The 24,453-nt window shown below is 34.8% G+C and overlaps 1 protein-coding gene across 2 annotated transcripts in view; it reads left to right on the top strand.

Moving 5' to 3' along the window:
- LOC114344448 (mediator of RNA polymerase II transcription subunit 12) overlaps window positions 1–24,453 on the top strand; it is a 268,924-nt gene that overhangs the window by 222,284 nt on the left and 22,187 nt on the right. For both annotated transcript variants that reach the window (XM_050659395.1, XM_050659396.1), the window contains 5 exons: window positions 2,533–2,985; window positions 3,671–3,937; window positions 10,228–10,431; window positions 14,651–14,884; window positions 23,326–23,656. In XM_050659395.1, the coding sequence (XP_050515352.1) occupies window positions 2,533–2,985; window positions 3,671–3,937; window positions 10,228–10,431; window positions 14,651–14,884; window positions 23,326–23,656 (1,489 nt within the window). The remainder of the gene's footprint in view (window positions 1–2,532; window positions 2,986–3,670; window positions 3,938–10,227; window positions 10,432–14,650; window positions 14,885–23,325; window positions 23,657–24,453) is intronic.

Here is a 24,453-nt window from a genome sequence, read left to right on the forward strand (position 1 = left end):
TAAATTATCATTACATTACATAGTTTCCCACCTTTAGACGTATGTGACAGGAGTATTTTATAAAATTCTACTGTCACAGTGACAGTTGTCATACTCCTCTGATACGTCTAAAGGTGGGAAACTATGTAAAGTAATGTTAATTTATACGTTTATAACGATAATTTCTTTTTATTGCGCAACGTATTATGTTTTCCATCTTTTGCGTTATTTTGCCGGTTATTAGCGCGCTCATCACTGTATATGTTGTTAATTAGTTATTAAAATTATTAATTATTTATATATTTATCTAATATAATATAATTTTATAATTAAATATTTTATATAGAGCAAAATATACTACCAAAAAGTTGTTCCGCCATATTGGATGGTGCCATTTTGCCAGTGACACCACGTGAAACCGAGCCCATCTACTTCACCGTATGCCACATCCCGTCTCTCCCACATCACTGGTTTGTATAATCTGTGGTTATGTAGATTATATGATTGTGTATTGTGTGTTGCATATGTATTGTGTATAATTGTAGATCATATCTCCGACCTTCTATTAATGTGTTATTGTTGGTATATTCTTGTTGTTTATTTCTCATTGTAGTTTATTATTCTAATTGGGAAATAAGCCACAATTTAACTTGAAATATGATTATTCCCGTTTTGACTTCCAGTTCGGAAATTTTTCACGTTAAATTGTGGCTTATTTCCCAATTGGAATAATAAATTACATAAATGTCACAAAAAAATAGTTTCGGAACAATACTTATTGTAATATTAGCCACCAAAACCTGCTACATTCTGCTGATGGGTTTATTACGCATTTTTCTTCATTAGGTAGGATCAGCTGCTTCTTTGACGTTTCTCTTTTTCATGTCAGTTTCTTTCATGATTATTAATGTAGCTTTCCATTGTACTATGTGCTCGTTATCCCAGGCATGATTGCGTATCTGAGATTAGTCGAAGAATCTGTTTTTGACGTATGTGTCATGCTCAATTATCGTGACACTTAGAGGTCTTGCGGTTTCTCCCACATAGAAATTGTTGCATTCACAGGTTATTTTGTAGATCCAGTTCTTTGATCTTTCTTGTGTGTTGTTGGGCTTGGTTTTGTACTCAGTGTACTGGTTGTTTTGAATGTTGTAATGTACTTATTTCTTATCCTTTTTCATTTTTCTGATAATCCTTTTACATAAATATGATATTGTTGTCATCTTTGAATCCCTTCTTGTGATTGTTTCTGGATTGCTTGTCGTGTTTTATGATTTCTTTTCTTCCTTGTGAAATTTTTTCTTTATAAATGACAATTGGTAGTCATTTTTTGTCAAAACCTTTGTTAGTAGGTTTTTTCTTCGTAATTGTGTCACAAATTCCTCGGCATAATGCAGTAGGATGTGGTTACCCATATTAAAAGAGGAAGTCAATAGAAAGAAAATACCATGATTAGTAACTCAATAACATATCGAGGATACATCATTTATATTTTAAAATAGCATAGGTACATATAAAATCAGAGTTTGGTGTTAACTTTGGGAGTAAACTGAATATAAGACCAAATACAATGTAGGGGTAGTATCATGAAGATTGTTCCTGGTTTTTCCTTGAGATTTACTATGGAATCACTAACACGGGAATTTTACTGTCATCATTGCATGTGGTTGTCTTAAAAAAAAATCGCGACTCATAAATATTGACAATATTATTTTAAATGGTCTACTTTAAAATGTATATATATGTCTGAATTGTCAATATGAATGAGTCAGATTAATCCTATAGTGCCCGAATTTTTTTAGTAGCACTACCAAATTTTGCACTAAATTGAAAATTACAGCGTAAAAATTTGTCTGATCGACTAAATTTTTAACAGCTGGTTTGGGCATTGCAGCTATAAAATACTTAAAATATTAAGTCTGGAAACTTTTATTACGGCCCGCCTTGAGGCTGACTAGGGCACTAGAGGGCTAAATTAATTTATAAGAAGATTTTTTTTAACAAGCAACATAAACAAAATTTATTTAAAAGATAAAGTTTTCAATCCTAATAGCAACATTAATAATATTGAAAAATATTAAAAATATTACTAAATCTTTTAGTGATATTTTTAATATATTTCAACATTATTAATGTTGCTATTAGGATTGAAAACTTTATCTTTCAATTGCCAGATGACGCTAGTCACGTAATCCATACACGTCAGTTGCAATGTGGGGATAAACTTTCATCGTTGATCACTTCGAGTATGGAGCAGCAGGCCTGCGTCTCTCCGATGAGACTCCAACAAGAGTCGAAAATCGTCGATTCAGAGTGCTGGACTGCGCTCCGTATTCTAAGTGAAAAATAAGATTGATTTGCCTTCGCATTGCAACTGAATAAAAATGGTATACATTTTTGTTTTTAAAATTTATTTAATTTATTTATATTTTGTATTTCGATAACGACATCCGAAGTGGAAGTCGAAACGTCAATAAAATCATTTTTCAATTTAAATTGTGACTTCTATTATATTACATCGGCGATGAATAAAATATGATATATATGTTTTAGAATCTAGAACAATGGACACTTCGAATGTCAATCCTCGATCTTCAGTTAATGTTCGAACAGTTCAGTCCCAACTCTCCGGAACTTTCCCAATGGTTAGACACCGTGGCCAAAGCCGCCATCGACGTGTTTCAACTTAACGCTCCATACGAAACACCTCCTGTCGAAGAAAAGAAAAACGAAAAGAAACAACAGGCGTCTATCTGGTTGGTAGCACCTTTGGTTTCTAAACTACCGTCTGCCATCCAAGGGCGCGTACTGAAGGTAGCAGGGCAAGTATTAGAGAGCGGAGGTTGGTGTAAAGAACAGAAAAATAAACTTAAAACTTGTGGCGGGGAAAGCCAGAGCTTGTTGACGCATCAGCCATTTTTACAGTTAGTTTTGACGTGTCTTAAGGGGCAAGAGGAAGGGATGAGGGAAGGATTATTGTCTTCCTTACATCAACAATTATCACAGGTGAGATTATTTTTGAATTTATATAGTTGTATAAGATTGTTTATCAACATATTTGAAAGAAGTATACATGTTAAAAAAAAGCAGTACTAAACATCTTTTACAATAAACAACTATTTTTTATTTTCTATAGCCCTGAAAATATTTGCGGGTCTTTTACCTGCAAAAGGTAATGTTCAAAAGTTTACATCTTTCAACAAAAGCTTGCTACCGCTTTGATTAATTGAAAAGCCAAATGCATGACGTAGGAGCACAATTCGTCAACCTCCGTTGGCTTTTCCGTATGTTCTCGAGTGTTTGACGAAGCAGAGATGCTGACATGACGTCATAACATTCCATTGACACTGATTCCAACACGGGAGATTGACGAATTACACATTGCGTATGCGCAAAGGACAGAAAACGATATTAAATTATTTTCGTCTATGACCATCAAAGTTGATGGTACCTGTGTACGCTAACCATTTGAAGTGGGAAATAAGCAGAAGACATCCTTTGGTATTTCTGTGTTTAAATTTGTATCAGCCAGACATCTGGCGAAGCAGGGATGCTGAAATGAAATGGATACCGATTCAAACATGGTAGGTTGACGAATTGTGCTGTGTTGAGACCAAGGAGTTAGGATATTGGGACTTATATTTTTTAGCGAAGTTCTTAGAAGGAAATAAAATAATATTGAATGTTTTAGCTCGTACAGCAAGCAAAAGAAGGAAACCTACAAGACGTCACCGGTACGGAAAGAACCTTAGATGGACTTCAGTTACGTTTCGCTCTGGTAGGGGGCGTTTTCGAGGCGTTCCAACGAAATGCATCTGCCACTACCGACTGGGCTTTGTTGTTGGTTCAACTCGTTACTTACGGACTCATCGATCTCCACACTCACAGCGATTTGTTTACTATCGTCATAGATATGTTGGCAACTTTAGTTCATTCTGCAAAAGCAACTGATACACAGGTAATTTTGTATATATTTATTTATTAAGTTCAACAGACCTTGTAGGCCTAGGGCTAAAATGTCCTTCCATCTTTTTCTTGGCCTGCCTTTCCTTGTATGTCTTTTGTATTGGTCTTCGTGAGAGTACCATTTTTGCTTCCAGTATATTCTCTGCGCTTTCATCGTCGTTGTGATCGTTGACTCTTTATACAGTTATTCCAATTCATTATTGATTCTTCCACTCCACTGACCTTCTATTTTCACACGTCCATATATTGCCCTTTGCATTCTTCTCTCCCATCTTTCTAAAAGGTCTGTTTCTGACTTTTTCAGCACCCATATCGTATGCGTATACGTATGTTACTGTAGGTCTGATAACAGTCTTATAAATTCTGATTTTTATTTTTCTTGATACGTATTTGGATTTCATTAATGGGCGTAATGCTCCATACTTTTTATTTCCTTTAGTTATTCTTGCCTTATCTCCCCTTCCTCATGACCATTTTCATCTATTTTGGTTCTCAGGTAATTTCTTTGGCCCTTTTGAACGATGTTTTTTCTCCATCTATTTGTACTATGATGTCATTTTCTTTTTCTTTTTGGATCTCTCCCATTATCATATACTTTGTCTTTTCTTCATTTATTTTAAATCCCAATTTTTTGGTTTCCGTTATATTTTTCATTGACTTTTGTGGTTCTTTCTTGCTTGTTGCTAATAGTGTCAGATTATCTCCAAATGCTATACATTGGTGGCCGTTTTTAAATATCTTTTCTTGCATGTTTATTCTGCTTTTCATGATTATTCCATCCAATGTCAGATTGAATGCAGTTGCTGATAGTGGGTCTCCTTGTCGTAATCCTTCCTTGGTTTCAAACTTTTTGGATGTATACCCTTTCCATAGATGTCATAGCTCAGTCATTTGCGATTCGCAGATGGCATCGTCCTTATAGCCGATCGTATGGATGATGCAATAATAATGTTGAACAAGTTATATCAAGCTTATATTTCGTATGCGTATGTTACTGTAGGTGTGATAACAGTCTTATAAATTCTGATTTTTATTTTTTTTTACGTATTTGGATTTCATTAATGGGCGTAATGCTCCATACTTTTTATTTCCTTTAGTTATTCTTGCCTTATCTCCCCTTCCTCATGACCATTTGCATCTATTTTGGTTCCCAGGTAATTTCTTTGGCTCCTTTGAATGATGTTTTTTCTCCTTATATTTGTACTATGATATCATTTTCTTTTTCTTTTTGGATTTCTCCCATTATCATATACTTTGCCTTTTCTTCATTTATTTTAAGTCCCAATTTTTTTGTTTCTGTTATGTTTTTCATTGACTTTTGTAGTTCTTTCTTGCTTGTTGCTAATAGTGTCAGATCATCTGCAAATGCTATACTTTGGTGGCCGTTTTTAAATATCGGTTCTTGCATGTTTATTCTGTTTTTCTTGATTTTTCTTTCCAATGTCAGATTGAATGCAGTTGCTGATAGTGAGTCTCCTTGTCGTAATCCTTCCTTGGTTTCAAACTTTTTGGATGTATACCCTTTCCATAGATGTCATAGCTCAGTCATTTGAGATTCGCAGATGGCATCGTCCTTATAGCCGATCGTATGGATGATGCAATAATAATGTTGAACAAGTTATATCAAGCTTCCTTAGAGGTCGGACTAAAGATTAACATCAACAAGACGCAAATAATGACTAATCTGGTGCTAAATCCTAATATTGTTGTTGAGGGAATGAATATTGAGCAGACTGCATCTTATAAGTACTTGGGACATGAAATTCGGTTGGGAAGAGATAACCAGACGTGCGAGCTCCCACGTCGCATAGGATTAGCCTGGACAGCGTTTGGTAAACTGAACTATGTATTTGACTCGGATTTACCCATATGCCTGAAAAGGAAAATCTTTGACCAGTGTGTGTTGCCTGTACTCACTTATGGAGCGGAAACATTAACACTCACAAAAAAGGTAACAAGATTCGCATAACTCAGAGGGCTATGGAGCGCCAGATGTTGGGTGTCTCCTTGAGGGACCGAATTCCAAACGAAGAAATATGTCGTAGAACAAAATCAACAGACGCTGTCGCTAAAGTGGAATTGGGCAGGATACGTCGCCAGATTGTCTGGCAACCGATGGACAAAACGTATTGTCGAGTGGAGGCCACGAGAAAAAGCACTACTGAGCAGGGGACGCCCACCAACCAAATGGGCCGATGATTTTAAGCATGTTATCGGTAACTGGATGCAAGCCGCACAAAACAGAGACAGATGGAAAGAGCTGAGGGAGACCTATATCCAGCAGTGGACGCGTACGGGTTGATGATGATGATGATGACCCTTTCCATGCTATTTCGTTTGTTGTGTTTTCCATTGTCATCTTTACCATCCTGAAAATTTTACTTGATATCCCCAATTCTTTCATCACTTCGTACATTTGCTGTCTGTTTACTGTGTCGTAGGTCAGCTAGGTAATTTTGTATTTATAGTTATTAATAATACTGTTGTAGAAATTGGACATCTGCAACTTAACTTTTGATATACCGTATTCGACGAGTCAATGTGTATGCAGCATCGTACAATTTATACAAATTAGGTCAAATGTATTTCGGTAATAAGAGAGTATTAATTAGAGATTAGGATATTTAGAATTCTCGTTATTACCTAGTAGTCGTTATAATACTAGTTAAAAACAATAACGCTTCATTTTGACATTGTCAAATTCAAAATTCAATATCCTCGTCCTTCATAATATTGCTGTCCTTGTTTAGTGTATTGTATGACAAGCGTCTTAATTTCATGGTTTTAGGTTTTGTTGGTAGAACACAGACGTAACGTGGAAAAGACCGGATGAACTAAAGTATGGTAAAAATAATATAAATAAAAAAGTATGGTGTATTCCACGAATATACGACTGTTTTGGATTATCGCGACAACGAATATTTTAGTGTGCAACATAAGAAGTGCGAAAGTATTTTGCTCTAATAATTACTCCAATAAACAACAAAATAATTTGCAATTTACTTTCGTTCTTCATATTTTGCACAGTAAAATATTCGTTGTCGCGATAATCCAAGAGGGTTGTATATTCGTGGAATGGGGTATAGCTTAAGCTTTACGAAAACATTTTTGAACTTAGTAGTACGATCTATTATCAAATATTTTGTCCTAAGTTGGTTTAATAATAATATATAGTCCTACATATATAGTCCTATATATAGTGAGTGAGACAGTAAGCCAACAACATAAGCTGCTTGTTCTGGACATCGAAGTAAAAAGCGAAACTAAACAAAAATATCGGAGAGGACCACAAAAAATCAAATGGTGGCTGCTGAAAGATGAGAAAGAAGGTCTATTCAGGAGAAGAATAGTAGAAAAAATATGTTGGAACATGAAAGGAAGCCCTAATACAATTTGGAGAAAAATGGCCAGTAGTATTAGAGAGACTGCTATTGAAATACTTGGGAAAACGTCAGGAAAAAAGTTTGAGGATAAAGAGACTTGGTGGTGGTCAAACGAAGTACAAGGAAAAATAAAAAATAAGAGAAAATTATATAAAAAGTGGCAAGAAACCAGATCCGACACAGATCTTCAAAACTATATGGTGGCGAAAAAGGAAGCGAAAGTAGCAGTAGCAAAAGCCAAAGCAGAAGCCTATTCAAACCTATATGATCAACTTGATACCAGGGAAGGCGAAACGAAGATATATAAAATAGCCAAACAGAGAGCAAGGAAAGCAAAAGATTTTAATCAGATTAGATGTATCCGTGATGAAAATAATAAAATACTAGTTCACGAAAGGGAAGTCAAAAAGAGATGGAGAAAGTACTTTGACAGCTTATTAAATGAAGAATTTGACAGACAGCCTGTAGAGTCAACGGAGACAGTAGCAGCAATGGTCACCAAAATAACCAACGAGGAAGTGGCTCAAGCGCTTCAAAAAATAAAGAAAGGAAAAGCGGTAGGACCAGATGATATTCCTGGGGAAGTATGGAGAGCATTGGGAGAGACAGGAACAAGGTGGCTAGCAGGTCTATTTAATAGAATTATGGAAGTCGGACAAATGCCAGACGAATGGAGAAACAGTATACTGGTACCTGTTTACAAAAACAAGGGAGATATACAACAATGTACAAACTACAGGGCTATAAAACTGCTTAGCCACACCATGAAAATATGGGAAAGAGTAATTGACAGACGGATACGTGAAGAGACCGAAATATCCGAGAATCAATTTGGCTTTATGCAGGGTAGATCAACAACAGATGCAATTTTCATTATAAGGCAGTTGATGGAAAAATACAGGAGTAAAGAAACAAACGCTCATATGGTATTCATTGATCTTGAGAAAGCATATGATAGAGTTCCTCGAGAGATTCTGTGGTGGGCACTCAATAAGAAAGGAGTCCCTGGTGAATATGTAAAGATTGTGAGGGATATGTATGAGGGAGTAACGACTAGTGTTAGGACAGGTGTGGGAGAGACTGATAAATGTCATGTGAAAGTAGGATTGCACCAAGGCTCTGTGCTTAGTCCGTATTTATTCTCATTAGTTTTGGACCAGATAACAGCGAAACTACAGGGTAACATTCCATGGTGCTTAATGTATGCTGATGATGTCGTGTTAGTAGGAAATAGTGAAAGAGACTTAGAACAAAAACTGGAACAGTGGAGACAAGCTCTGGAGGAAAAAGGTTTAAAACTTAGTAGGACAAAAACAGAGTATTTGGAATGTTCATTTAAAGATGGAGCTAGTACAAATAAAATGGTATCTTTGGATGGTGAAATGATTGTGAAAAGCAATAGTTTTAAGTACCTAGGATCGGTATTACAGAGTAATGGAGAAATAGATGGAGATGCATGCAGTAGAATTAGGGCTGGATGGATGAAGTGGAAAGAAGCGAGTGGTGTGTTGTGTGACAGAAAAATTCCAATGAAGCTGAAGGGAAAATTCTATAAAACAGCCATAAGACCGGCTATGATGTACGGAACTGAATGTTGGGCAGTGAAAAAGAAAGAGGAACAACGAATGCATGTGGCGGAAATGAGAATGCTTAGATGGATGAGTGGAGTGACAAAGAAGGATAAAATTAGAAATGAGTATATTAGGGGAAGTCTAGGTGTGGCACCAATTGATGCCAAAATGAGAGAGCATAGGTTAAGATGGTTCGGTCATGTTCAACGTCGAGACGTTAATCACCCAATACGAAGAATAGCTGAAGTGCAGATTCCTGGAAGGAGTAGGAGAGGAAGACCAAAGAAGACCTGGGGGAGGCGATAAGGCAGGACATGTTGGTAAAGGGGATCAACATTGATATGACCCAAGACAGAATTGTGTGGAGAAATGCAATTAGGGAAGCCGACCCCGCATAGGGATAAGGCAAAGAGAATGATGATGATAGTCCTACATTTAAGTGGCATAAAAAAGGGTGTTTTAAAAAACAATCCACGAGGAAAAAATTTCGTGTAGTTGCCTGTATACCATTTATTACAAAAACCATAAAATCCCTTATAAAAAGTATATTTGTTAAAACCCCTATACAAGGCTACATCACAGAACAGAACTAGTTTTCAATCGGTTGACCGAGCATCATCAGTGTTTGCTTGAATTTAACATGCTAACCACCAAAGTAAAAAATATTTGGGTGAAAACCCTTTACATTTAATCCGTCATAGGAACATAGAAATAAGATGTGAATTTAAACATGGATGATTAATCCAATGTATTGTATATATGGTAGCTTGTACTTGCTACCATATAGCCATGATGTTAACAAGTCAAATTTGAGCTTAATGGTACCTAGAGCATAAAACATTGGATATTTTGAACATCCATGTTTAAATTCACATCTTATTTCTATGTTCCTATGATGGATTAAATGTAAAGGGTTTTCACCCAAATATTTTTTACTTTGGTGGTTAGCATGTTAGATTCAAGCAAATACTGATGATGATCGGTTAACCGATTGAAAACTAGTTCTGTTCTGTGATGTAGCCCTGTATAGGGATTTTAACAAATATACCTTTTATAAAGGATTTTATGTTTTTTTTAAACACTTACTTTCTTGTATAACCGAAAAATCAAAACGGATCTGTTCAACATTTTATTTTTTTTTTCACAGAAATAAATGTTTTTTTAATTGTGTTGAAAAATTAGTTCCAAATTTTACATGACTTTTCCGAATATGATGTCGGCCTAGGGTGTAGATGAGGTTGGAATTTACTAAGACGGTTTTCTTTTATATTATATATACATGTATTTCCTGCCAATCGTTTTATAATAATCTGATTTATATTAATTAGGACGATACCAGAAAAATGTATCCCAATCTTCTTAAGAAACTGAAAAAGGAAGTTGGGGAAAAACAGAACGCCTCACTTCAACACATTCGACAATTACTACCTTTGTTAAGAGTACAAACAGAAGTGATTGCTGTGGAACCTGCAGGATCTAGCAAAGGAAATAAGATGAATTTTGACAGTGTCGACAAGAAACATGATTTACAGGTAAGGAAAAACATTCAGAAAATGTAGTAGACCGTTCACTGGCGGTAAAATATTGCAAAACCTTTAAATATTAACCCATTCGCTGCCGATCACGCACCAACGGGTTATATGGTTACTTCAGTCAGGTGTCGTTTAACAGAATGGCTTCTAGCCAAGTTCCATCCTCTTCGATCGGCAACGAATGGGTTAAAGAACCGCTTAGATTGACATAAAATTTCGCAAACACATTTGGTAACATGTCAAAACAGAAAAGTGAGATTGAGCCGATGTGTGATTTTGCCATGGGGCCGAGAAGGGGTGAAACTCACCCCCAGTAGTCCAGGAACCGAAGCTTTTTACCTCGCACTTTTTACAGAATAGATCGATTTGCTTGAAAATTTGAGAATAAGTAGTAGATAGTCCAAGGATCAAAATCTATATGGTGCCGAAAGGCGCTTTTACCAAGGGGGTGGTTACCACCCCATCTCGGGGGTGGAAATTTTTTATTATATTTTGACCACAAAAGTTGATAAAAACATTCATTCTAAGCAAAAAATTAATGTTCTATACATTTTTTTGATAAAATTAATAGTTTTCGATATTATACTCATTTATGTTTCACTCAATTTTTGCCGTAGAAAAACCAAGTTCTTGGTTATTAAATAACCTACAATTTCATATTAAACATTTTTTTCGTATCTCTGATGCTAATCTTTCTATTCTGAAGAAAATGCCATTTTTTACCAAACTACAAAAATTCGTTATTTGCTTTTAACTTCAGTTATTTATAAACTAATCATTCTAAGCCAGTCAAACTTCTGGAATTTATTAATAATACATGAATAAAGAAGAATGAATAAGGTCAATGACTAAAAACATCACTAACTTACATTATTATGCTTTCAATTGGATTTCTCCTTTTTTTTTCAAAAAAATATATTGATTGCTTAACCGTAACTTTTTTATGTTTTATCCTAGAAAGTTTGGTAAAAAATAATTTTGTAGGTTTTTATAAGATCTATAAGGCTATTAATATTAAATCCTTTTAAAATTCTCAGTTGCAAAAAGAGGTGACTTTGCAACGGTTAGTAAAGGTGGTTTTTGCATGTTATTACAAGTTTTAATTGTCAATAGCTCACTCAAATTTTGCCGTAGAAAAAAATTTTTACAAACCATGTTCTTGGGAATTAAATAAGTTACAATTTTATATTTAAATATTTTTCGTATTTCTGATGCTAATCTTTCTATTATGAAGAAAAGGGCATTTTTTACCAAACTACAAAAATTCGTTATTCGCTTTTAACTCTATTTTTTTTAAAAACTGATGATTCTAAGCCTGTCAAACTTCTAGAACCTATTAATAATACACAAATAAAGAAGACCAAATAAGGTCAATTACTAATTTTATTAATTAGGGTGGTGAGTAGGACGAAGTTTCCGATCACTTTTTGGCTGAAAAAATAGGGACTAACATTATTTTTATTATGTCACTTAATTTTTTAGCTAGAGACTATTTTTTTTTATTTCAGGAGATATATATTTTTAAATACTTTAAATTAGTTTAAAGAAGTTATCCTCTAAAAATGCATAGTTTTCCCGTCTTTTGACTTTGAAACTACAATATTTAGTCTAACAATGAAACACTGAAAACGGTTGTTTTCTATACTTCCACAAAATTAATTACAACTATGTGACTACAGCTGTTTCGGCAGAGTGCCTTTCTCAAGTGATTTAGATTACTATGGGTTTGCCTTTTTAAAGTCTTTAACTGAAGAGGTTGAGGAGTGGGTAGCTGTTTGTCTCGAGTTGGTCATTCAGAATTATATTTGAAGGGTACAAGCAAAGAAGGTGCTATGTCAAAATAATAAGTATCGAGAAAAATGGTTTTAAAGCTTAAGACTTTCTGGTGTTTGTTTGTTATTTATGCACGGACGAAAACTCGTTTATTTACTAAATTTGCTGGAATTACAGCGATGTCATTAGCCTACGTGTACAACATGACATATCACTTTTTTGGCCCAGACTGTGCGGACTTGTTACCTTCTTAGCCTAACTAAAGAAATTAAAATATACTGTTATTCCTGACCAACACGTTCATAGCCGGTAATTGATTTATAGAATGGTAGTCGAGATCGCTGGCTAACAAAGGAGACCAGAAACTCATTTTTTGCAAAAATTGACATAGCACCTTCTTTGCCTGTACCCTTCATTTGTATTTTTCAATTTATTAATTTCCATAGATTCTAATAAAGATAGCTTAAGGCCTTTATATATAGAAAGAACCCAGTACCTTCTGCTCTATCACATGTCATATACTGGCAAGATAACAACAAAAATAGCCAGATACATAAAAAACAAAGGAATAGCACCAGCTTTCAGAACTAACAACAACTTAAGCAGATATATTAAGAACAGTAAGAGCCGAAAGAGACAACAACTACAGAGTGGTGTTTACAAACTAACTTGTGGTGACTGTCCGAAAACTTACGTCGGTCAAACTGGCAGAACCTTTGACAAACGGATAGCAGAAAACAAAAGGGTTTTCAACAATAGAAAAACAGACACTTCTACATACGCACTTCACCTTCTAGATCATAATCATTTTTTTAATTAACAGTTTCAAATTCTGCATATTTAAAATAAAAGCCTTAAGCTATCTTTATTAGAATCTATGGAAATTAATAAATTGAAAAATACAAATATAATTCTGAATGACCAACTGAGACAAACAGCTCCCCACTCCTCAACCTCTTCAGTTAAAGAGTTTAAAAAGGCAAACCCATAGTAATCTATATCACTTGAGAAAGGCACAGTGCCGAAACAGCTGTAGTCACATAGTTATAATAAATTTTGTGGAAGTATGGAAAACAACCATTTTCAGTGTTTTATTGTTAGATAAAATGAACTTCCATCAAGTAACGGTCGAATCCATCAATTACAATATTTAGTATTTGACGAAGAAGAGCTAACATATAATAAAGTATAGCTCAATTACTATTGCTCTTAAAGAAAATAAAAAACGGTTTTGTTTATTTTTTCACAAGGTACATTTTTATTAAGCAAAGTTGTTTTGATAAAACGAAAACTTTTTGAGTTATTAGCAGAAAACTGATTAAGAACATTGATTTTTTCTATATAAAACTAACACTTTCGATAGCCAATGTATCGAAAACTATTAATTTTATCAAAAAAATGTATAGAACGTTTTTTGCTTAGAATGAATGTTTTTCCCAACTTTTGCGGTCAAAATAAAATAAAAAAATTTCACCCCCGAGACGGGGCGGCAACCACCCCCATGGTAATGGCGCCTTTCAACCTCGTATAGATTTTGATTATTGGACTATCCACTACTTATTCTCAAATTTTCAAGCGAATCGATCAATTCTGTAAAAATTGCGAGGTTTTGTTCTATTTTAAGCTTCATTACTTGGACTACAGGGCAAAAGCACACATGGGCACAATATCAACTGACTTTTACAATTTGTAAGACAGGAGACGACGAATAAAGAAGGCGAAAAGAACTCTACAATATGCAGTCACTTTCCGTATTATTCGTCTAGGAAATGGTCCGATAGATAATTCCGAGTACTCAAAATCTGAATAAAGATAAAAGTGAAAAACAGTTTATGTTTCCTTTCATGTAGCCCCACTGAAGACGTCTAGAGACAGAAACAGCTGTCTGGGGATGGTGAACCACCTCTGAGTCGAAAAGAAATATAAACTGTCTTTCACTTTTATCTTTACTTAGATTTTGAGTACTCGAAACTTTTCCTAGATGAATAGAGCGGAATGTGACTGTGACTGCATATTGTAGAGTCCTTTTCGCCTTCTTTATTCGTCGTCTCTTGTCTTACAAATTCTAAAAGTCAGAGATTAAAAATGTTACCAGAAAGTGGTTCCACGAAAAGTTTTCACATTTAAATTATTATTTATTATTATTTTACTAATGCATTTTGCATCTGGGACTTTTCATGTTTTCTTTAAGAGATGTCGCTACAGCGTCATAAAAGTAGATTATAATGTTATTCCACCTCAATACGCAGTTTGGTTTCGTTTCGATTCAGAGGTGTTTATGTAGCCCCACTGAAGACGTCTAGAGACAGAAACCGCTGTCTGGGGATGGTTAACCACCCCTTTAAGTCGAAGCGAAACATAAACATCGTCTTTCACAAAGATTATTGAATTTCGTTATATTTTTCCAGTTGCATATTTCAAACATATTAATTTGTTTTCGTTTTAGGTGACAGATAAACAGCGGGTAAGCAACTGGGACATACTCGAAGGAATGAAAAATCCAGCCCCTTTATCTTGGGCTTGGTTTGGAGCAGTAAGACTAGAGAGGAAGTCGTTAGCGTGTGAAGATACTTTCAGATTATTAAAGTTCCATACTCATAACCTTCAAAAACCGGCAGCTCATTACTTGGATCCACCACCATTGCCTCCAGAAGATTTAGAACCGATTCCGGACAAACCTGTGAGTACAAAATATATTATTACATTGGTATTGGTAAAACGTTAGAATAGTACACTATACAATTTTTAAAGATATTATGTGAGTTATATTTAAGTAAAGTTGTTCCAGGAAGGTACCTCAAAAATGCACATGGTTTCAAAACTTATGAATTACCCAACATTTTATTATATATAAAAATTATTAATTACACTGGTCAACAAAAAACAAATTTTTTGAGTCTGCTATTTAATAAATATTTTCTGTTTATATCGAAAATTAAGCAGAAACTCAATAAGTAATAAATAAAGTTTGAGACTGCAGAGAGTTGTGACTGCATAGCTTCACTGAGGATGCATGAGGATGCTGAAATAGCTATATGGAGATGGTAGTCCAACTCTGAATCAAATATAAACAAAACCTGCCTTTATCTTTTTAAATAAAGTTTGCTTTTGTCCCTTTAGATAATGAAAAATAAATATACGGTGTTTGGGCACATTTTTCAGAATCCGTTGTATTTAAGATGCCAGAGAAGGGTAAGAGGTAGTGATGTTGATTATGTTTACTTTCGAGTATTCGTTACAAATCGTTACTTTTGTATAAAGTAATAATTCACAGTATTCGTTACTTTGATTACTATGATTACTTTTGTTACTTTTGTATTTGAGTACCGGTAATCATATCGAAAATCGTATTTCTCAGTAGGTAGGTATTTTGTATAAAGTATTCATTTACAGTATTCGTTACTTTGATTACTATGGTTACTTTTGCATTTGAGTACCGGTAATCATATCGAGAATCGTATTTTTCAGTAGGTAGGTATTTTGTATAGGTATTCCGGTATAACAACGACCTTCACCGATCTGTTTAAGGGATAAAAATGATTTCATTACTATGATTACTTTTGTTACTTTTTTATTTGAGTACCGGTAATCATATCGAGAATCGTATTTTTCAGTAGGTAGGTATTTTGTATAGGTATTGTATAACAACGACCTTCACCGATCTGTTTAAGGGATAAAAATGATTTGATTACTATGATTACTTTTGTTACTTTTTTATTTGAGTACCGGTAATCATATCGAGAATCGTATTTCTCAGTAGGTAGGTATTTTGTATAGGTATTCCGGTATAACAACGACCTTCACCTATCTGTTTAAGGGATAAAAATGATTTCATTACTATGATTACTTTTGTTACTTTTTTATTTGAGTACCGGTAATCATATCGAGAATCGTATTTCTCAGTAGGTAGGTATTTTGTATAGGTATTCAGATATAATAACGACCTTCACGAAGTACGAAGTAATCAGAGTAATCAAAGTAGATACAATAGTCGTTACTCGCTCTGATGCGATTGGTACGAAGTAATCAGAGTAATCAAAGTAATCAAAGTAGATACAATAGTCGTTACTCGCTCTAATACGATTGGTATGAAGTAATCAGAGTACCTAATCAAAGTAGATACAATAGTCGTTACTCGCTCTGATACGATTGGTACGAAGTAACGAAGTAATCAGAGTAATCAAAGTAACGATTTGTCTCTCTGTATATTAATCGTTACTTTCGGTATTCGTAAGTAACGAGTACTTTGTAACGAATAGTTACTTTTTCAACATCACTATAGTTTATTTTTTAACCAGGAGGAGTAAACTAAAAAGACAGATTCACACCCAAGAAATTCACTGGAAAAATAACCATATACATCTTCTTTTTTAGTTGATCGTGTCAGCCCTCAACGATAATCCATAAATATTATATTAAGGTAAAACAGTAGCGATCAACAGGTAGCCAAAACGCGTTCCAAGATTGCGGCTGTAATTTTGAATATTTTTTCGAGATATTTGGCACACGTATTCGTAATATAATAAAGAATGGCGGTACAGAGCCCAATTTGAAAAATATATTATGTGGAAATTACTCTGTAATTAAATACAATATTAAAAAAACGAGCCTGTACCGCCATTAAGAAGAACAAAAAAATACAGTTTCTTCCGATGCCTAGATTTTGTGTCATTTTGGAACTACTAATGAAATAAAAAATTTTAGTAGTTCCAAAATGACACAAAATCTAGGCATCGGATAAAAAAGTTTATTTGAAGAAAGTGTATTTTTTTGTTCTTCTTAATGGCGGTACAGGCTCGTTTTTTTAATATTGTATTTAATTACAGAGTAATTTCCACATATTAATATATTTTTCAAATTGGGCTCTGTACCGCCATTCTTTATTATATTGCGAATAAGTGTGCCCAATATCTCGAAAAAATATTCAAAATTAGAGCGGCAATCTTGGAACGCGTTTTTGCTACCTGTTGATCGCTACTGTTTCCTCTTAATACGTCACTAAAGATTTCTAAAAATAACTGCTTTTTATATAAAAGCAGACTAAAAATCTAAAACTTAAAGGAATAACACAGAAAACAAAAAATCGCCGATATAACTTAATTAACCTATGAAATGTCAATCGTGTCAAAATGTGATAAATGCCATTAGTGTCAAAATTCATTGGAGTATATCATTGGAGCGGCCGTGGGTAACGGCATAAACGCTGGCCTCATACGCCAGTAGACGTGGGTTCGATCCCTGCCAAAGACAAACCATTTTCATTTCCAATAATGACACGAGCCGTCTCACCGTGCCTCGGAGAGTACGTTAAGCCGTCGGTCCCCCTGGGCTAGTGTACATCGACACTAGTTACTTGAAACAGGGTTAAAGATGTAATTGGCGCTGGAACTATCCGAAAGGATCTCCCCGGCAAAAATGCCATACGATATTATTATTATTATTGGAGTAAAATTGCCTGCGTTTGGACCAATTACAAACAAGCATTACAGCGCGGTAAATTTGAATCACTCCTCTTGGCTTAAAAACAAACCATAGTAAGGGGTGACTATGGGTGTGAATCGAGAAGATGCACACTGACATGGTAGTGTACGCGTGAGAATTGCAGTGGAATAACGTATTTTATGTGTCGCAAGGCCTAGAAATGTTTTCAAAGTGTAAAAATGACGTGGACTGTTCTTGCTATATTTGTGGTGAATTCATTAAAGTGGAAGCCAAAAAATTTGGTTCGACAGCTCTACAAGAAGCTTAAAACAGTTGTTCTTCACAAAGAGTACGTCTCTTCAGTGATATGGGATTTCAGCATGGTTGGAAATTTTTTTGTCCATCTGTAGTCTTCCTTTCTTGCAACATGTCCCGCCCATCTCCATTTTTGCCTTTTAATATTGTCGATAATACCTTCCACTCTGGTTCGTCTACGAACTTCCTCGTTTCTTACTCTATTTCCTAAGCCTATTCCAAGGATTGATCTCTCCACCTTTCGTTGTGTCCTTCTCAATAATTTTTTAGCTGATGTTTTTGTGAGAGTTAAGATTTCTGCTCCGTATGTGAGGAATGGTTACCATTCCTCATACTCCTCCTCCTCCTCCTCAGTCGTTTCCTCATTGCTGAGTGTCGTGATTCCCTATAATACGAGCAACTATCTCTTTCCATCGGCTTCTGTCCTGAGCTTCCCTCATGAATTCAGAGAATGTTTTTCCACTGGCTTTCTGTACTTGATCCGTCCATCCAGTAGGTGAGCGACCTCTACTTCTGCGCCCTTCAACGTTTCCCGCAATTATAAGTCTCTCAAGATTATCATCAGTTCTTCTTGCAATATGGCCGAAAAATTTTAATACGGTGCAGAGGCTAATAGAGGAAATTCGAGTCTGAATATTAAGCTCTTGGAGGATTGAGTGAATTGTTCTGTGTTCCGTCCATGAGATCTGAAGCATTCTTCTCCAGCACCACATTTCAAAGGCGTCAATCCTTTTTCTGTCGTCCGATTTCATGGTCCATGTTTCGTGTGTGTGTGTTTATGTTTTATTGGCACTGGTTTAAGCAACCAACTGGCCAGTCAATGTGTTTTGAATTCTCTCTTTTACAAAATATATGCTTAGTATCTAAATTTAAAACTATTAGTACTACTGTTTTTTTTTACTCTGTTTTTTTTATTACTTTTTTTATTATATTTTTTAACATTTTTTTTTATTACATTTTTTATTTTTTTAGTTTTTTTTTTTTTTTTTTTTTTTTTTTATATATATTTTTTTATCGCGCTAAGACCTAAACCCGATTCAACCTCGCGGAGGTTTAGATCTTAGTAACTTTTTATTTTATTTAATTATTTTTTTTTTTTTTATTTTTTTTTTTATTTTTTTCTCAGAGCTTTAATTTTAAACAATTAACATGGTTGTACAAAATTTTATAAACATCTAGATTGTTTGATTGTAAAAGGTATATAAGATTAAAAGGAAATTGTACATTAACTTGAACTAGATTGGCAAAAAAGTTTGATATTTCAATAAAATGTAAAGGACATTCTAATAGCATATGTTGTAGATCAGCTAGCTCTCCACATAAACATTCATCATTATCTACAAGTCCTATTTCTCTTTTGTAGACTGGAGTCAGACAGTGATTACTTCTTATTCGACAAATAGTTTTGATAAAGCCTTTGTTGGAAACTTGATTAAACCATGTCTTGATGGGAAGTGTAGGCTGGATTTTTTTGTAATAATTTCCTTTGTCTGAATTATTGTATTGTTCCTGCCATTTCGTCCGTTTGATAGATCTCATAATAGAAATTATGTCTCCCATAGGAAGTTGATAAGTATGCAGAGTGGATTCCTTCGTTGTTGCTTTTTTAGCCAGATCATCTACTATTTCGTTGTTTTTTATACCAATGTGTGCTTTTATCCAACACAATATTATATTTTTGCCCGATTTCAAAGCTTCACTGTTCATTGCTATGATGTCACTGATGATATAATTTTCTGCAAAATTATGTACATTATATTTCAATTTCTTTACAATGCTTTGGCAGTCTGTAAATATAACATAATTGAGTTCTTTTTGATTAATACATATTTTGTATGCTTCTTTGATTGCAATGAGTTCAGCTGTGAAAATTGTCATTTTATCAGGTAATCTGTTGTTTATTTTTATACTTTTTTGTGGGTAATATATAGCATATCCAACTTTTCCTTCCATTTTTGAACCATCCGTATATAATTTCTGATAACTCCCCCAGTTTTTTTGTACACACTGAAGGTGGTCTATTTTAGTAAGGAAGTCTGTTCATATTTCGTATTTTCATGGTCCATGTTTCGGATCCGTAATTAAATATGGGAAAAATTAAGGCACGTACTAATCTTATTTTGGTGTTCTTCGACAAGGAGCGATCTTTCCAGATTTTCGATAATCGACTCATAGCGTTTCTGGCCATGCCTATTCTCCTACGTATTTCTGTTTCACAAGATCCTGTATTACTGATGTAGGATCCTAGATAATTGAACTCGTTAACCACTAACTGGTCTAAGGCTCCTGTAGTGTGAAGTGAATTTGAATAATCTACTATCATAATTTTTGTTTTTTGTTTATTAATCTTGAGACCACATCTATTGCTTTCGGCTTCCACTAGCTGCAGCAGGCTGGACATTTCTTCTTCGGATGCAGTTATTAATGTATCATCTGCATATCTGAGATTTGAGATCTTCTTTCCTGCGATAGAAATACCGCCATTCCATTTGTCGAGTGCTTTTCTCATTATATACTCCCCATAGAAATTAAAAAGACTTGGAGGTAGAATACATCCTTGTCGGACTCCTCTACCTATTTTAAAAGGATCGGATCGGTTTTCAATTCTTATTCTGGTTTCACTGTTCTCATATAGGCTTTTCACCAGAGCTGACAGATGATCAGGAACCCCCATCTCATGTAGAACTTTCCACAAAACTGTCCAGTCTACACAGTCAAATGCCTCCTGATAATCCAGAAAGCAGATGATCATCGGAATTTTGAATTCTCGTGCTTTCTCAATGAGTTGTCGCATATTAAGAATTTGCTCCCTTGTGCCTTTACCCTTCACGAAGCCTCCCTGTTCTTGTGGTATTTGTCTATCCAGGTATGTCTACATGCGACACTAGATGATTCTCAACAGAATTTTACTTGGGTGTGAAATTAGTGAGATGGTTCGGTAGTTACTACATTTTGTGGTTACGCCTTTCTTATGAATGGGAGTAAATAGTGCGGTACACCAATCACTGGGCCATTTGCCGATTCTCCATACATGATTGCACAGTCTCCACATTAATTGGAGACCATGTTCACCCATGTTCTGTAAAAGTTCTGCTGTGATGTTATCGCAATCAGGTGATTTATTTCTTTTAAGGTGTTTTATGGCTTCATCGACTTCAGACCTTAGAGTATCTGGTTCTAGGGTTGCTGTTGAGACTTGCATTGCTGTTATATGATTAATGTTAGAGGTTTCAGCTTTATAGAGTTCTGTGCAGTATTTCTTCCAAGTCTCCAGAACCACCTCATACTCCAACAATGGTTAAAAGCTTTCCTTTTTAATTGTTTTAATTATAAATCACGTTTTCACAAGTTTCACCAGAATAAATTTTTCAAATGTTTACACCTGGGAACACCAGTTCAATTAAATGGGTATTTAAATAAAATTAAAAATCACAAATTATTTATTTTATATGAAAAAGACCTATTAAAGTCCTTTTCATGATCATTTTTTAGTGCGTCATAGTTTTTCGATTTCTTTCTAACGCATTAAATTGCATTAAATAACGCATTTATAACATTTATTCTAGTTGTCGATAGATTGCGCTATAATCGAAGAAAAAATTATTTACGAATTATATCATTTATCTACGAATATAATCTGTACAATTTATAAGACTATGCAAATCAAAGAAAATACCATTTTATAAATGCAATAAACACAATTGATTTGTTTTTATGCCAAATTGCAAATAAAATGTGACAACTGTCAGATTTAACTAAAATGTCGTGTTAGAATAAATGTCATAAATGAGTATTATCACGGACTTACCTTTTTCTATCATTTGTGACGCACTGAAAAATGCGCCTAACTTTTGAAACTATGTGCAGATAGGATAGGATAGATAAACACCAAGATAATGTCGATTAGTTTGTATTTGTTTTACGCTGTACTAATGTTCTGTTCTGATTCTTCTTCTTAATTTGTCTATCCGTGACGAATGCTTGCGATCATCATGGCAATCTTCACTTTATCTGCAGCAACGCGGAAAAGCTGCACAGACGATTCATTTCACATAATATGTCCAAAGTATTCCAACTTTCGAGATTTGATGCTGGTTAGTACCTCTCAGTTCTTCCCCATTCTTCTAAGAACCTCCTCATTTGTGACCCGATCAGTCCACGGGGTTTTAAGAATATTCCGATATAACCACATCTCAAATGCTTCCAATTTTCAGCACATATCTTCGTTCAAGATCCATGATTCAATGCCATAAAAAAAACGAAAGAGAAGACGTAGCATTTCAGCATTCTTACTTTTATACCAAGAGAAAGTTTGTGGCTCTTGAGAAAGGCCCCCATACGGTTGAAGGTTGAGCTAGCTTTTCCGATGCGCACTCTTATCTCTTGGTTGTTGGTCCATTCTTCATTTATTATGGTGCCGAGCTAGTTGTAGTGTCTCACTCTTTCTACAGGAGTTTGGTTGATGTAGAGTTGACCTTCTGTTATCTTTTTCTTGCTAATGATCATAAGTTTGTCTTCTTTGCGTTTATATTGAGTCCATATTGTTGACTGTAATACGTGATTTTGTTCATGAGGACTTGAAGGTCTTCTAGGTTGTCCGCAAATAATATGGTGTCATCTGCATACCTGATGTTATTTAGCCAATACCCGTTTAGTAGAATACTTTTTTCAGTTTCGTGTAAAGCTTCGATAAATATTCTTTCAGAGTAGATATTGAAAATTAGAGGGGACAAAATGCAGCCCTGCCTCACTCCACGCATGATTTTCACATATCCAGTGTGTTCACCGTCAACTCTGAGGTTTGCAGTCTGATTCCAGTAGAGGTTTCTAATTATTTTCAGATCTTTGCTGTTAATTCGTGCTTCTTTTAATATTTGCATCATCTTTGTGTCCTGTACTCGATCAAACGCTTTCTCGTAATCAATCAAATAATGCGTACCTATACCTCGCAATTAACGTTTCTGCACCTCTGGAATAAGACTTATATTGAAAACAAAGCATCTCTCGTACCAACAGCATTTTTTATGAACCCGAACTGGTTGGGCGAAATTTGACTTTCACATAGCTTGTAAATTCTCGCATGGATTATCTTTAGGATCAATTTTAGAAGATAACTCATCGGGCTTATCGTTCGGTATTCTTCGCATTTTTTTGGCTCCTGGTGTTTTTGCAAATGCAATAAACTCTTCAGCCATTATGTTGGTATTTCTCCAGAATTGTATACGCCGTTGGGTATGGTTGTGATTATTGCTATTGATTCGTTTTCCATTAGTTTGAGTAGTTCTGCTTGTATATTATTGGGACCTGCTGCTTTGCCATCCTTTAGTTGTTCTGATAATCTGTGCTAATACTTAAAGTAATTACTTATTAATTTTTATTTTTAAGGCTGATACTCCATCGTCGGTAGACCAAAGTCCAGCAGGAGCCGTCGGTAAGGGACGTGGCAAGGGCCAGAGAAAACCACGCAAACCCAAAACGGTTCCTGGTGCTATTCACGTTAATCCTATGTCGATAAGTCAATCCCAAATTGCCCAAGGACAACCTGGTTTGCCCATGCAAGTTCAAGGTAACAATCCGCAGATGGGACATAACATGGGCGGATATGGACAAGGACCAGGTATGCAGCCACAGCAAGGACAGTACGTTGGTAACACTGGACAGCAGAATTGGTTCGGACAGAATCCACAGCAAGGATATGGATATCCTCCAATGCAAGGTTAGTTTCAATTTCAATTTTAAGTGTTAGTGTGACCAACTAGTCCGAAAAATCCTGGACATGGCCCGAATTACGAAGTCTTTCTCGGTGTCCCGGACAAGGCTTTCGTACCATCCCAATTTTCAACGTTTTGGTAAAATTCTATTTTGAAATTTTGAATACGTTACTCTTTTAAGAATTCGTATCAAATTCAATTGGTACGACGAAAAAAAGTCAACATTTTTAGTGTGTAATACTATACTAAAATCCCAATAAAGATGCACTTGAACTAAACAAACCAACACACTTGAATGTTACGAGGAGCACTCCCAAATCATGATTTACAATATATTATTGTGGATCAGTCTATCAATCAAAGATAGAATAAAAATTTTATTTTTTAATATAACGCGGGCACATAAATTTGATACACCCTGTATATTGATTTGTAAATATTTATTAGAAGTTAGTTGTCACGCAAGGTGGTTTCTCCTTAATGAAGTTTTCCATGAAGAATTAAAAACATTTTTGTAAATAAAAAGTGAAGTGAAAGCTATTTAGGATTATAATTTTAAACCGATTGTTTATTACGGAAAAGTGAAATCCACAGGTAGATGTAATTATTAGTTTTTAGAAAAATAGAGGTAAAGAGAATTGGAATTTTAAATATGTTTGTTTAATGACAGGAATATTTAGATAATTTCCGAAAAGTCATTAGTTTTGAGTAGAAATATTGTTTGAAAGAATGACTGGGTTTTTCGATTGAAACAGAGGGAGGTGGAGAGAGAAATGTTTCTGATTGGCTTGGCAATTTGGAA

This window comes from Diabrotica virgifera, chromosome 8, assembly GCF_917563875.1.
Source record: "Diabrotica virgifera virgifera chromosome 8, PGI_DIABVI_V3a".
Lineage (NCBI taxonomy): Eukaryota > Metazoa > Arthropoda > Insecta > Coleoptera > Chrysomelidae > Diabrotica > Diabrotica virgifera.